Raw genomic sequence first — 14,733 nt, forward strand, 5'->3', positions numbered from 1 at the left:
GGCAGCAGAACTAAGCCTTCCCGCGAGGCTAGATATATGCGAGCCCCACTGTAGCTTTGCATCAACTGTTATTCCCAGAAACACTGTTGACTTCACAGTTTCAAGAACTTCATTATTTAGGATAATGTTAGGTCCTAAGTGTTTTACATTAGGCATGGTGAACTTAACACATTTAGTTTTTTAGCAAGAATTAAATTATTTGTTGTAAACCAGTGCGTAACTAACGAGAGTGCACTATTCACGTCATCAAATTGCTCTCTATTCCTATCAATTTTGAAAATGAGAGATGTAGCGTCTGCAAATAATACTACATCACATATATTTTTCAAATGGAACGGTAAATCATTTATACAGGGTTACTGGTAAGTAGACCGCATCCTTTGATGAGGTGATAGTATAGGTCAATACGGACACATTTGACCATGGGATACACTGGGCAAAAGTTACCCCGTTTCAAGATAATCGAATTTCAAGATCTTTTCTTTACAGGTCGTCTAGGTACACGTATAAATTTTTATTATTAGTTAAAAGTCTCGTTTTTGTGTGTTTTGTGCCTTTTTGGATAGCTAGATAAATGTAGATGTTTTTTAAGTATTCTGCACAAAAAAATGAAGAGTAATATTTTTGAGAAAATAGCTACTAAAAAAGTAATTGCTGTTCGCTATAATTTCCTCTGTGATTTGTACAGTGTTATGGTTTGTTATTATGAAATGATTCTTCTTCTAGCCAAAAACACACAAAAATCCACAAAAACGAGACTTTTGACTAATAATGAAAATTTATACGTGTACCTAGACGACTGATCTTGAAATTCGATTATCTTGAAACGGGTTAACTTTTATCCAGTGTATGCCAGGGTCAAATTTGTCCGTATTGACCTATACTATCACCTCCTGAAAGGATGCGGTCTACTTACCAGTAAGTAACCCTGTATACACTAAGAATAAGAAAGGACCTAAAATAGAACTCTACGGCACGTCTAATTGAACTGGTAGGCCTGAAGATTTGACACCGTTGATGTCTACGCATTGCAATCTATTAATTAAATATGATTCTATGACGTTTAAAGCTCCGTTTTGAACGCCGTAATAACGTAACTTGCTTAAAAGTGTGTCATGTTGAACGCAATCAAAAGCTTTGGAGAGGTCGCAAAAGACTCCTATGGCGTTTTGAGAGTTTTCCCATGCATTAAAAATATGTTTTAAAAGAGGAACACCAGCATCAGTAGTCGAACGACCTCTAGTAAAGCCATATTGTTCGCTATGGAGGAGGCAATTTACATTAAAATAAGGCTCAATTCACACCAAAAGCGCGGCGAAGGGCAGCGAAGCGCAGCGACCCGCTCGGTAGAGAACGCGCGTGGATTCCCGCGACTGCTCGAGAATTCGCTGGAATGCTCGAGAAGTCGCGGGACTGCGCGCGCCTTTACGAGCCCGCCCGCGATGAATTCACGGGCCGCTCTTCTAGCGCAGTTGACTTTCAACAAAACAAGAGGAAACTTGTGTTTAAGCAGTAATATGGGTGTTTTGGATTTAATCATTATTGCACATATAATTGAAGAGGAAGAAGCCGAAGAGATAAGGAGAAAAAAGAAAAGATTAAAAAGAAAAAACCCACTCGCTCGCGCGCTCGCAACAGACGCGCGCGGGGAGCGGGCGCGAGGGGCGGGATATTGCCAGCGGCCGCTCGCTACTGCTAGAGCATTCTCGGGAGTTCCCGCGCAGTCGCACGACTCCGTTCATGGAATTCGCGGGAAGTCCCGCGGCGCCGCGGGCATCCGCGCGACTCGTTCGAGTTTCTCATGCGAAAATATACATTATAGTAATGGTAATAAAGTAAAAACTCAAATGACACTCAAACCGCGTTTCGCTTCGCTGCCCTTCGCCGCGCTTTTGGTGTGAATTGAGCCTAACTGAGCAACTGCTTGAGTATTAATTTTTCAAATATTTTACTAAACGCAGGTAGAATTGAAATTGGTCTAAAATTACCAATATCCGACTTGGTTCCTGATTTAAACAAGGGAACGACTTTACTTTGTTTCATGAGGTCGGGAAATACACCCGCATCAACGCATTTATTGAATGTGAAAAATGATATGACTGGAAAGAATGTTACTTGTGAGATAACGGCAGATAGAAGAGTATGGAAGAATGCTGCGTTGAACAAAAATAAAATAGGGATAAGAGCCGGAAGATGATTTTCACCGTCGGCAACATACAGTCGCCATTTTGCCAGTCGACTCGAGAGTTTGTATTTAAAGTAGACTGGCAATTAAAAGCTAGGCAGTCACCAGTCACCATGACGACCTCGATGGCGCAATGGTCACCATGCCGGACTGCCGCACCTGAGGTCCCGGGTTCGATTCCCGGTTCGGTCGACATTTGTGTGATGAGCATGCTTGTTGGCCGTGGTCTGGGTGTTACAATATGTATTTATCAATATGTATGTATATATGTAGCTATATGTAGTTTATCAGTTGTGTCAGCACCCATAACACAAGTTAATAAATAACTTACCATGGGGCTAACCGACCGTGTGTTCAAAAAGGTGTCCCAACATTATTTATTTATTTATTTAGTCTGACTAAAACAGTCAGTAGTCTGACATGTCAGACCATCCACTTCAATAAAACAACAAATATAAAGATTGTAACATTTATTCCTACTAAAATCAACTACATGATTAAATACGATTATTTTAAACAATTAAAAGTAATTATTCGAAATGGCAACACTAGGCTGGCATAGATTATATATAGAAATGTTAGAAATATAATACTAGCTTATCCCGCGGGTTTACTCTGCATCCTTTGAGTGAAAAGTTCCCTATTCCCTTCCCCAGGTTTCAACCTCCTAAGTTTCATCCAAATCAGTGCAGTAGTTTACCGTGAAAATATGACAATCAGACAGCTATTTCCTCTTTCATAATATTAGTAAGGATTTGTACGTACTGAAATTGAATGAATTTCGCTTTGGCAAGTTTTACACATTTATTCAGTAAAGGTCGTATTACACTTATCGTTTTTTTAGGGTTCCTTATGAAAAGGTAAAAAAAACCGTGGTCCGTTTTCCTTCATGCACGAGACAGACTCTCACTTGGCTGGTGTTTTCAATTTTATAAGCATTTTTCAACGCCGCATATATTTGAATGTCAGTATTTTTTTTACTAAATCTTGGACTCGTAAATAGTAAATACCTTAAGCAAAGTATTTTCAATCTTATTTGCTCACAATTAGTACATGATCTCTTCATTTTGAAAACATAAATGATACATGCTTTAAAAGATAGTCACTAAACTGTGAAAGAGTTAACAACAGCTACTGCTAAGCGTAAACACGTGGTAAGTACCTAGCATTTTCCATGATTAAATGAGAAATTACCTACTCATTATATAGAAGAGTAATTTATTTTTCTATATTTTTGTGCTTTTTTTAACATACAAGCCAGCTATATCTATTCATAAATTGTTCTTTTAAATATTATATGGCTAGTTTAATATTAAATTCACCGACTTCCTGCAAACTTTTCGTCAGCCGACAGTTTGTTTGGGCTCATAAATCAGTATGAAGATGAAGGATAGTACGCACATTACAAAGATCAGGTATTTAGCCGGTATCAGACCGACTGAAAACTTTGATTGGAATCAAGAAAAAAATACCTACCATCGGGTCAACTGTCGGTAGACTGTTTAGTCTACAGTGTATTCTTAATATCGTATGGCTTTACTATAATAACTTAAACATCTGTTGAACACTTGTCTAAAACAAACGTGGCTGCAAAACAGACCTTATTTGAACGTCATAATTTGATATTTTTTTAGATCAGTGTTCAACAGATGTTTAATCTGTGAAACGACGGTTAATGTTTAAATATTTGAGTTTTTTTTTATTGTATGTATATCTGTCCCTAAACACAAAACAGTTTAATTTAACGCGGATCAAATATTAAACTAGCCATATTACAATGAATCTACGTTAAAGTTTAAATATTTGGATTATTTAGCGACACTAAAAACTAGATTTTAGTCGTGCTAATACAGTAACTCTTACGTCCGTTTCCAATATACTATTTATATATTATTTTGCCTACTAGAAATAGTAATTCGATATTACTTGAATGGGGTAAGTGTAAAAATTCGATTTCTAGTGAGCAAATCAACAGGGGCTCAATTCTGCCACTTTAATAGTGTGTCAATTGGATATCAATTGAATCTCAATAGCAGTTTTAACCTTAGCGGGAATTCTGCTGCTAACATAAGACCAATTGTTTTCCAATGACATTCCATTGGTTTGCCATTAGGTCTATAGGGTAGTCTGCTCTACAATCGTAAATCATTTGTTAGCAATATGATTCATAATTGAATTACAGAAAATGATAAAAACGTTTATTAATTGAAAACAAAAAAATGCGGAATGCCACATACGCTTCAATCGTAATTGAGTCGTGATTGAATCTCAGTTGGATATCAATCGTATGTCGCTTAAGTGAAATTAGCAGAATTAAGCCCCTGATAGATAGAATATTAGGAAACAGCCGTAATTTGAGAGTAAGTTAAGACTCGATTATGTTGTACTAAACATGATTTAGTTAACTAATTTAGTTACGTAATTACTCGGGAACAGTCCCGTCATCCCTCGAAGTTCACCTGTAAATATAATAATAATATTAAAATACTTAAAAAATTGAAATGAAAGTCGACCCCAACATAGTTGGGAAAAAGGCTCGGAATGATGATGACTTAAAAAAAAATCGTATTGGCCTAGGCCTAGGCTAAAGAACCAACCTCTCAAGTATGAATGCGTGGGGTCGACTCCACGCCAGGCAAGTACTAATGCAACTTTTCTAAGTTTGTATGTACTTTCTAAGTATATCTTGGACACCAATGACTGTGTTTCGGAAGGCACGTTAAACTGTAGGTCCCGGCTGTCATTGGATATCCTTGGTAGTCGTTACTGGTCGTCAGAAGCCACTAAGTCTGACAACCAGTCTTAAAGAATTGCCCGGGTAACTGGGTTGAGGAGGTCAGCTAGGCAGTTGCTTTGTGTAAAACACTGGTGCTCAGCTGCATCCGGTTAGACTAGAAGCTGACCCCAAAAAGGTTAGAAAAGAGGTATACGGGATAAAATAGTTAATATTCATATAGAAAGTGCTATAAATATAAAAATACATAAAATAAATTAGCACATTTTTTTAGCATTAAAGTGAGGAAAAATCTAAATAATATTTAATATACATAGTGCGAGAATATCAAGCGATTATTTACTATATTAATGCAATTAATTATAGTGAGTGTACGATTGACCTTTCATAAAAGCAGATTTGTAGCATAATATAAAAACTTTAATTATAATCACGTAAACGTAATCTTTCATTAAAGTCAAGGTCATCAACATTGTTCAAGGTCATATTTTGAATGAATCAAGATCATCACATTTTATGGTCAATTTACATAAACTCAAACAAAAATTCAAGGTCATCCCAAAATTCAAGGTCAAACTTTTCAAAAAAGGTCAATTACACACTCGTTGTCGTCTGGATGGTTAGTTACCTTGCCACCAAGCAGGGTCCTGCGATCGGTCAGTGACGGCTATGATATCGTCTTTTTCGAAACTCAACTCGTCCGCGTTTTGGGCCGTGTAAGGGTATAGTGCGATCACCTGCAAGTGTGTGAGGGTCAGGATACGGCGGTCGAATAATGGACGAGTGAACGAGTTTTTTTGGGCCACCACCGAGAGGGTTAAGGAATCAAGTGTTTTCTTCTGGTTGAAAATTGGGTGAAAAGTTGATAAAATTGTATGTCCATATTTTTAATGTACTTATGTAATCTTACAATTAATCATTTAGTAGTAAAAGATTGAACATATTTACAAAATAAGAAGCACAAAAATGATTTTTATTGATTTTTTTTTCTTTAATTATGACTACGATGGGGACAAATATTGTCGTATTATTATTTTAGTGTTAAGAACAATAATTTAAAATATTCCAGGACTTTTTAACAATAGCGTTAAATAAAATATGTACAAGCTTAAGCATTAATCAAGCAAGCTGTTATTTATTATAAAAAAAATATTGTAATTATTATTTTGTTAGAAATTATATTATACACTGGCTGTTTTTTCGCGGTTTCTCCCGCATCCCGTGGGAACTACTTCGCGAACACAGATAAAAAATATCCTATAGTATATAGCCTTCTTCGATAAATGAGCTGGCTAACATTGAAATATTTTTACAAATTGGACCATTAAGTAGTTCCTGATGCTAGCGTGTTTTAAACAAGCTCTTCAACTTTTTAATATTAGTATAGAATAGCTGTTTTAATGAGTATAACCCACGTCCCGTGGAAACTTCTTCCCGCACCGGGATAAAATATAGTCTCAGGGATAGTCTAGCTTCCCAACAGTGACAAAAATTCAAATGGATTCAGTTCCTGTGATAGAATTTTTCAAATCGTTGTTTTTCGTATATGTTGATCATGCTGTTAGGAATTTCAAAAACACTATTGTTTTATTGGTAAAATTTTCATTTTCATAAGATTCAGTATTTTCAGAGCCTTCAGGGTACAAAATAAATGTTTCTTCTTTTCTATTTTAGTATATAAGTATAGATAAATACACAGTACCTTATCGATGACTGTTTCAGCGGGTAGCGTGTCCATTTTTGATAGAACTGGTGTAGTTCTACCGGAGGTGCGGCCAGATGATTGCAGGATCTGAAAGGGGTGTTGATATTTTATGAAATAAAGAATGTTGGGTGGCTGTTGTACTTGTATGATTGTATATTACTGTAATGTGGTAATTTCTTACTGTAAAAAAATGGAGTTAATTATAGAATATAGACTGACAATATACAAATGTAAGAAAAATAACTGGATAGGTATTATTTTCATGAAATTTCAAATTTGCAAACACATTCATGATTGCCGGAAAAACGTGTAGTCAGGAATAATTAAAACAACTTGTACCCAAAAGATATAAATAAGTCGCTTAAAAATTGTAACACCATAACTTTTTTTTTGGGTTCCCTTTTAAAAAACAGAATTCATTTGCAGTTTTCGAGGTTTTACCTGAATTCCAGCTGAACATCTTCCCATACAATAAAGCCAATGTCACCGGATACAGCGTAAATAAATCAAATAGCTTTGGAGCTGCTTACAAACAAATATTTCCTCATATTAGTTTAGATGATACTTTAATAACACGGGTCTCACCTTGACATAGCTGGCGGGGAACCAGCCCACCTGCCGGTTCCTGCCCTTGGCCTGCAGTTTTCTCTTCTACCAGCCGCTGTCCCTTCGCCAGCCACTGTCGGCCTTCTTCCGTACTACCAGCAGCTGTCCTTTAGTCAGGGATAGCTGTCCCTTCATCAGGGATAGCTGTTCCGAACTGCAGAGAAGCACTCACCTTGACATAGCTGGCGGGGAACCAGCCCACCTGCCGGTTCCTGCCCTTGGCCTGCAGTTCGCCCTCCCACCAGCCGCTGTCCGCTTTCTTCCGTACTACTAGCAGCTGACCTTTAGTTAGGGATAGCTGTTCTGAGCTGTAAAGAAATTGGAGATGGTTAGGTACTTGGAGTAGTCGGTATGAGTATGAGTGGAATACAAAATCAAAGAATTAAGTAGGTATAGAATATCGTGTTTCGTAGTACGGTGTACAAAATTTTAATGAATGTACGAATATGTAAGCTTGAGGTAATATATGACATTGACTAAAACTAAAAAAAAAAAACAAGTATGACGTTCGGATAAGTAAGATATTTGATAAAGATAAAGATATTTATTATTGCAAATACGGGTTACAATGATGTTGTTACATAAGGGTAAAAAGATCCGCCATATTTTACCAATTGGCATGCAATATAATATTAATAAATCAAAAATTATTGAACATAGGATTAAGAAGAAGAACAAGGAGAAATATAATTAGGAATAAAAAAGTCTTTTTCATTTATGAAATCTAAAATATTATAATATACTTTGCTCGCTAAAAACTTATGCAGTACATTTTTAAAAAGTGGCAATGGCAGCGCTCTCCAGCTCTTTGGCAGTGTATTAAATATAGTTGGAGCCATACAGAACACACTCTTGCGCATAAGGGCTGTCCTTGCAGACTGAAGGCATATCCTTCCATTGTCTCGTCTGTTTCGGGGAATCAGTTCGTTTTGTAGCTTGAAACGACTGGGATTGCTTTTAACGAAGAGCGCCAGTTCTAAGATATAAAGACATGGCAAAGTAAGTATCTTATATTTTTCGAAGCAAGGAACGCATCTATCAGTAGGTTTGATTTTAAACATAGAACGTATGCATCTCTTTTGGGCCTTGAACACCATTTCCCGTTCTGTAGAGTTGCCCCAGAAAATGACTCCATAACGCAGATGGGACTCTGCTAGACCATAGTAGGCTGTCAACAATGCCTCAACACCTACTATAGACGACAAAGTGTGCAAGGCGTAAGCAACTTTACTAAGTTTCTTGCATAAGATTTCGGTATGCGGTTTCCAATTCAGTTTTTTGTCTATGTGAAGCCCTAAAAATTTTATTGAATCTACTTCTGCTATTGGTTGGTCATGAAAATGTATATTTAAATTGCTCTTGGAGTTGATCCGTTGACTGAAGTGTATTAATTTAGTTTTAGCAAGGTTAATTTTTATGTTGTGTTTGCATAATATTTTGTGTTGGATAGAGAAAAAACATTATTAATGGTTAACTATAGCACTGTAATAATAAATACTAATTGCTCAGGTATTTAATAAAATGGTGTATTTAGAAAAGTCGTGGTGGCCTAGTGGGTAAAGGACCAACCTCTCAAGTATGAGGGCGCGGGTTCGATCCCAGGTCAGGCAAGTACCAATGCAACTTTTCTAAGTTTGTATGTACTTTCTAAGTATATCTTAGACACCATGGACTGTGTTTCGGATGGCACGTTAAACTGTAGGTCCCGGCTGTCATTGAACATCCTTGGCAGTCGTTACGGGTAGTCAGAAGCCAGTAAGTCTGACACCAGTCTAACCAAGGGGTATCGGGTTGCCCGGGTAACTGGGTTGAGGAGGTCAGATAGGCAGTCGCTTCTTGTAAAGCACTGGTACTCAGCTGAATCCGGTTAGACTGGAAGCCGACCCCAACATGATTGGGAAAAGGCTCGGAGGATGATGTGTATTTAGAATTCGTCCTTAATCTATGTTAAAAATTGAAAAAGTACGAAACGTTACGAAGGTTTTAGGACATTTTACGGAAACTTTTGCTTGAGCGTAGTTCTGGATATAGTTATGGAAGTAAGGACGGTCAAGAGATATTAACTAAAAAGTGACCTTTGACCTTGAAGTAAAGTGTAACAATTAGCTGTAAACATTTTCTTCTTAATTGACTATATATTTTCTACATGAAAATACACGATTTCTTAAATTAATCATTTTTTATGCTTTTAAACAGTAAAAAAATGACCTTGAATATGAAACCAATATTCAACATACCTGGTAGCAGTATAATTAGCGATCGCCTGAGCGATCTCGTTCTTCCGGCGTCCGGTAACAGAATCCCGGCCGGAGTCCCGGCGTGTGGCGGACGCGGGACGCGGGACTGCGGCGGCGGCTGCATTCTCCGTTATGGACGCCACTTCGGACGATATGGGGGTGGAGGATTTTTGTTCCTGAGGGCAGAAATATTCCTAGTATGTTTAAAATTGTAAGTGGAAAGATAATCCCGCGATTTAGTTTATCGCGATAGTAGGTAGGTAAAAACTATTTTAGCACTTTTTTATTGTTAATATTACTAAAGGACAACACCCCCAAAACGCCCCCCTTTCACCATTTCCTAGTGCTATGGCTGGAAAGAAGAAGCGGTGAATAAACTTCCCAGCAATAGGAGTAAGAACTTAATAACCCCGGAAATTGACACTAGATAATAATATCATGGGATTCAATATTTATTTTCAACCCACCCACCTAGTCCTTGTGTGTTTCTTCGCGTAGTTCAATGTTAAAATAATCTCGGGTATCTTTAAACCACTTCATAACCCCGGGATTTGATACGTCTTAATAATCCCCGTGATTTGACCAGACTACGATCCCGGGATTTCACATAATCCCGGTATTTGATATTCCTACCTCACAGTACCGTGATTTGACAGTTTATAATCCCGGGATTTCTGAGTCCGGAATTTTCATAATCCCGGAATTTGACTCCGGGATTTTACATTTCCTACCTGCACGGGCGGTGAGTACGGCGCGGGTTGTTGCGCAGGTGGCGCGGGCGCTTCAGCCAGGGCTTCGCCCCCGGGCTCCGCGGCCTCCGGGATTGGAGCGATCACGTCCGCCGTAGTAGTCGTGTCTTTTGTCACGTAGTTCGAAGGGAAAATGCCGGTTCTGTAATTGAAGGAGAAAATATTAATCAAATGTACTAATATTCTCAAGAGAAAAACTTTGTTCGTTTGTTTGTTTGGTTGTAATGGATAAACTCAAAAACTTCTGGACCGATTTTAAATATTCTTTCACCATTAGAAAGCTATATTATCTGCGAGTAACATAGGCTATATTTTATCCCGGTACGGGCAGTAGTTACCACGGGACGCGGGTGAAACCGCGGGAAAACGGCTAGTGAGTTATAAAAAAGTCGAAAAAAAAAACAAACTAAGATTCAAATTGAAAACCTCCTACTCTTAGGGAAGTCGGTTAGAAATATACTTACTGAACATATATAGATAAAAAGTAGCCTAAAGTCTTCCTCAATAAATGGGCCTCTAACCTTGAAAGACTTTCCAAATCGGTTTGGTTGCTCCTGAGATTAGCCACATAAGTACAGATCCAATTCGAAAAAAAAACCTACGATTCCAGTGTTAGATGATACATATCTATACATATAATAAAATGATAGGAAACTCAAAACTGTACATTGAATATTTTTTTTAAAGAATGCTTGGGGGGTGATCCATAATCGATTCTGAACCCAAATATGTAGTTTTTAGAATTTTTGTCTGTATGTTTGTCCCGGATAAACTCAAAAAGTACTGCATGGATTTAAATCAAATTTTGCATGAATATTACCTGGGAGCCGGTTCAACATATAGGCTATAAAAAAATCTATTTTGCCCACGTAGACGAAGTCGCGAGCAACAGCTAGTACCGAATACCGAGTAAAGCTACTTGTTATCCAGGTGAGCGAAATAGTTCACCCAGGACGCTCAATTATAGTTCGGCCATTCAGAGAATGCGTTCCTGACACGTCGCGATTGAACTGACGACGTAACTTTGCAATGGCGTTGCAGTTACGATAAAAATATTTTTGCTGGTTGTTTACCGTTTTAACAATTGAGGAGCATTAAAACAACATTATTATATCAATAATCAATGAATGTAGTTACGTCGTCAGTTCAATCGCGACGTGTCAGGAACGCATTCTCTGAATGGCCGAACTATAGTGATGTAAAATAAAAAATAAAAAAAACTATTTGTATTTTTTCACTTTATTGAAAAAAAAAAACATGAAAAAAAACTTAGCATCGTTGTTTTTTTTCTAAATTTGTTTTTTTTTTCTAGCCTACGTTTTAGTTCAATTATAAATTAAATTTGTATAATAAATCAAAATATTATTTATTCATAATTCACTACTTTCAACATTGAATTAGAAACAAATCGAAAGGGGATTTCCCCGTGCATAAATAGGTATATGAATTGGGGATTTCCCTTTCGTTGAGTTAATATCAATGAATGTTGCCAATATTTTTATGAAATTTTGGTAGTTTTATCAGAAAAGTACCGTAGATTCAAGAATAAACCTAAGACTCTATTATGTAATCTTAAGTATTAATCTTTAACGGTAAATGCCATAACAATTTTAGAGTTATTATACTCTTGAAAAAAAAACAAGGCCCAGAAAAAAAAGTTTTTTATCAGGTTTTTTTTCACATTAGAAAAAAAAAAACGTTTTTTTTGCAACACTACGCTCAATAATAACACTTTATACTCATTTACATAATAAGCTAAAAATATTATTAATTATTATTAAATTAACATACCTGATACCAATTCTACCGGTCCACCAGTCCCCATCCCTGCGGACGACTTCGATTCTCTCGCCGGCTTCGAAAGTCAAGTCGCCCGGCTCAGCGGACAGGTATGGGTAGGCCGCTATGTAGAAGTCGCCTCCTTCTGATAGAGAGAATAAATGGGAGTTTTAATTTTAAAAGCGTTAAGGTATGATTCCGAACTACGCTGCACGCAGCAGTGTTGCCGCAGCAGTGTTGCCGCAGCAGTGTTGCCGCAGCAGTGCTGCACAGCAGTGCTGCCTGCCGCGCTGATTCCGAGCAACGCGGCAGTGTCGCTCTGTTCGTGGTGATGCGTTGTTGTGTATTCGTTAGTTTACTTAGAGTTGACAAGATGTCGATTGATGACCAACTTTTATTTATACTGTTGGAAGAGGAAGAAGTCTGAGTCAGAGAAATTCATCCTTTTGTTGTCAATTTACGTGTCAACATTCAAGTAGGTACTCTTGCTGCGGCGGCAGACGCGTCACTACTGGTCTGTCGCGGCGGCAGGGCGACACTGACGCGCAGCAGTGCTGCCGCTACATTGCTGCCGCGACATTGCTGCCTAGCTCGGAATGTAATCTCATATAAGCCAATAGAAATTGTACGGGGACCAGTAGTGTCGCGGCAGCACTGCTGCGTGCAGCGTCGTTCGGAATCATACCTTTAATGCCACTTTATGTGCTATATCTGTTATTTTGCTTAGAAGAGATAGGAATTCTATCTTTGGTAAGAAAATCAACAGATAGTATATTGGGATGACCGCGTTAGAAGACGAAGGGGATGCTATATTATTTTTTATACATAAAATATCTTTTTACAGAATAAAAAATTGGCAATAATCATATTTAGGACCAAATTCTAGTAGCCGATAATAATGTTGAAGTCGCATATACCAAAATATAAGCAGCATACAATAAAATGGAAGTCGAAATATAACCTATGGTAAAGCTAGTTTGGTTGTGTCAAAAATGAAAGAATTTAATAAATTACAATTATTATGAATGGAAGTCACCCACAAACCCCAAAGTCGCCCACAAACTCACCAACAACAGGCATAGCGCCGCCCAGGTAGTTAGAAACCTCGGCTTCCGGTACTTCCGCTATGCCTTCCAGTTGAGTCTTAGTTTCCATAGGTTCAACGACTTCCGAGTATGTAGTCAAGTGAGTTTATTTATGTTAAAAATAAAAGACTGTGACAATCTTTTTTCATGAAATCGAAGTCACCCACAAACATCTCGAAGTCGCCCACAAACCCTCGAAGTCACCCACAAAAACTCGAAGTCACCCATATTTTTTCGAAGTCGCCCACAAACTCACCTACAACCGGCATGGCGCCGCCCAGGTCGTTAGAGACCTCAGCTTCCGGGACTTCCGCTATGCCTTCCAGTTGAGTCTTAGTTTCCATAGGTTCGACGACTTCTGAGTAAGCCGCGGGAGCGTTTATATCTTCCACGTAGGACTCGGGGAACCAGCCGGATTGGCCTGGAATGGGAAATTGAGATATTTTTTGGTGTGTGTTGTACATAATTTTAGTTAGTCCATCATCTGTTATTTTATTGCTAAAATAATGCCATCATTGCTAAAATAATACATAATTCATTTCCCGAGTCTTTTCCGAACTACGTTGGGGTCGGCTTCCAGTTTAATAGATGTGGCTAAGTACCAGTGTAGTATAAAGCGACTGCCTATCTGATCTCCTCAACCCAGTTACCTGATACCCCATGGTAAGACTGGTTGTCAGACTTTCTGGCTTCTGGTTACCCGTAACGACTGCCAAGGGTGTTCGAATGACAGCCAGAACCCACTAGTCATGAGACAGTAAGTCTGACAGCCAGTCTTACAAAGGGGTATCGAGGGATCAGACAGGTAGACGTTCCTTGTGAAACACTGGTAGTCATTTACATACAATTAGACTGGAAAACAACCCCAACATAGTTGGGAGAAGCCTAGACGAGCAGATGAAAACAATCACATTAAACTATTGAACTTAATAAATCTTAACTTGCTTTAAGAGACTTACCTCTGGCGGTACCCCATCTCCAACCCGGCTCAGCATCACCCCTCGGTGGTTGAGCGTCGCTTACCTACACAAAACATTCAAAATCAAATTATAATAGGTATCAAAATATTTTTTTCATGTATTTCTACATTCTAAGCTCTTAGCGATAACTTGTACTGTAAGGAAACTACTGAAAGCACTTGCTGTTTTGAAAAGAGTGTCTATGGAGTTTCATGCCGGTTCTTCTCCATGAGACCAACTTTTTGGAACCGTGCAACTAGCTTGACGTTTCGAAAGTTTTATAGGCCCAAAAGCATGCACTTCAAATATGAAGTGAGTCTGTGCCGGGTGCGGGAATTAGTTCCCTAGGGAATAGGGTAGAACGGCCAGCAGAAACGAGTCATTTTTTTTTCTTTCTTCAGTCTACAACAGACTTCCAGCAGTAAAATATCGATAGACGCTGGTCTGCTTATGGTAAGCTTAGGGTAAACCGAGTGTCTTTTGAGGCTCAACTGAGTCTAATGACGGTCTCCCGATGGCCTTCTAATATTCTACTCCCGGTCTACTGATGGTCTACTGCTGGTCTACTGTTGGTCTACTCACCAAGTCTCCTGGCTGTAAGCTGAGCTCGTCAGCAGTTCTAGCGGTGAACTCGTACACACAACGCCATCTCGCGGCGCTGGCAGTAGAGACCGTTTCGGTTGCTGATTTGGGA

General features: G+C 38.4%; 1 protein-coding gene across 3 annotated transcripts in view; it reads right to left on the minus strand.

The window, feature by feature from the left end:
* Positions 1-2,640: 2,640 nt before the first annotated feature.
* LOC124644638 (intersectin-2) overlaps positions 2,641-14,733 on the minus strand; it is a 36,142-nt gene continuing 24,049 nt past the window's right edge. For 2 of the 3 annotated variants that reach the window (XM_047184128.1, XM_047184129.1), the window contains exons 17-26: positions 14,622-14,722; positions 14,040-14,103; positions 13,337-13,501; positions 12,008-12,140; positions 10,199-10,358; positions 9,468-9,643; positions 7,403-7,538; positions 6,622-6,711; positions 5,548-5,656; positions 2,641-4,644 (exon numbers count right to left, since the gene is read on the minus strand). In XM_047184128.1, coding sequence (XP_047040084.1) covers positions 4,583-4,644; positions 5,548-5,656; positions 6,622-6,711; positions 7,403-7,538; positions 9,468-9,643; positions 10,199-10,358; positions 12,008-12,140; positions 13,337-13,501; positions 14,040-14,103; positions 14,622-14,722 — 1,196 coding nt within the window. In that variant the 3' untranslated portion in view covers positions 2,641-4,582. The remainder of the gene's footprint in view (positions 4,645-5,547; positions 5,657-6,621; positions 6,712-7,402; positions 7,539-9,467; positions 9,644-10,198; positions 10,359-12,007; positions 12,141-13,336; positions 13,502-14,039; positions 14,104-14,621; positions 14,723-14,733) is intronic. The other variant, XM_047184130.1, reaches the window with a different exon arrangement.

The sequence above is a fragment of the Helicoverpa zea genome, chromosome 30, assembly GCF_022581195.2.
Source record: "Helicoverpa zea isolate HzStark_Cry1AcR chromosome 30, ilHelZeax1.1, whole genome shotgun sequence".
NCBI lineage: Eukaryota > Metazoa > Arthropoda > Insecta > Lepidoptera > Noctuidae > Helicoverpa > Helicoverpa zea.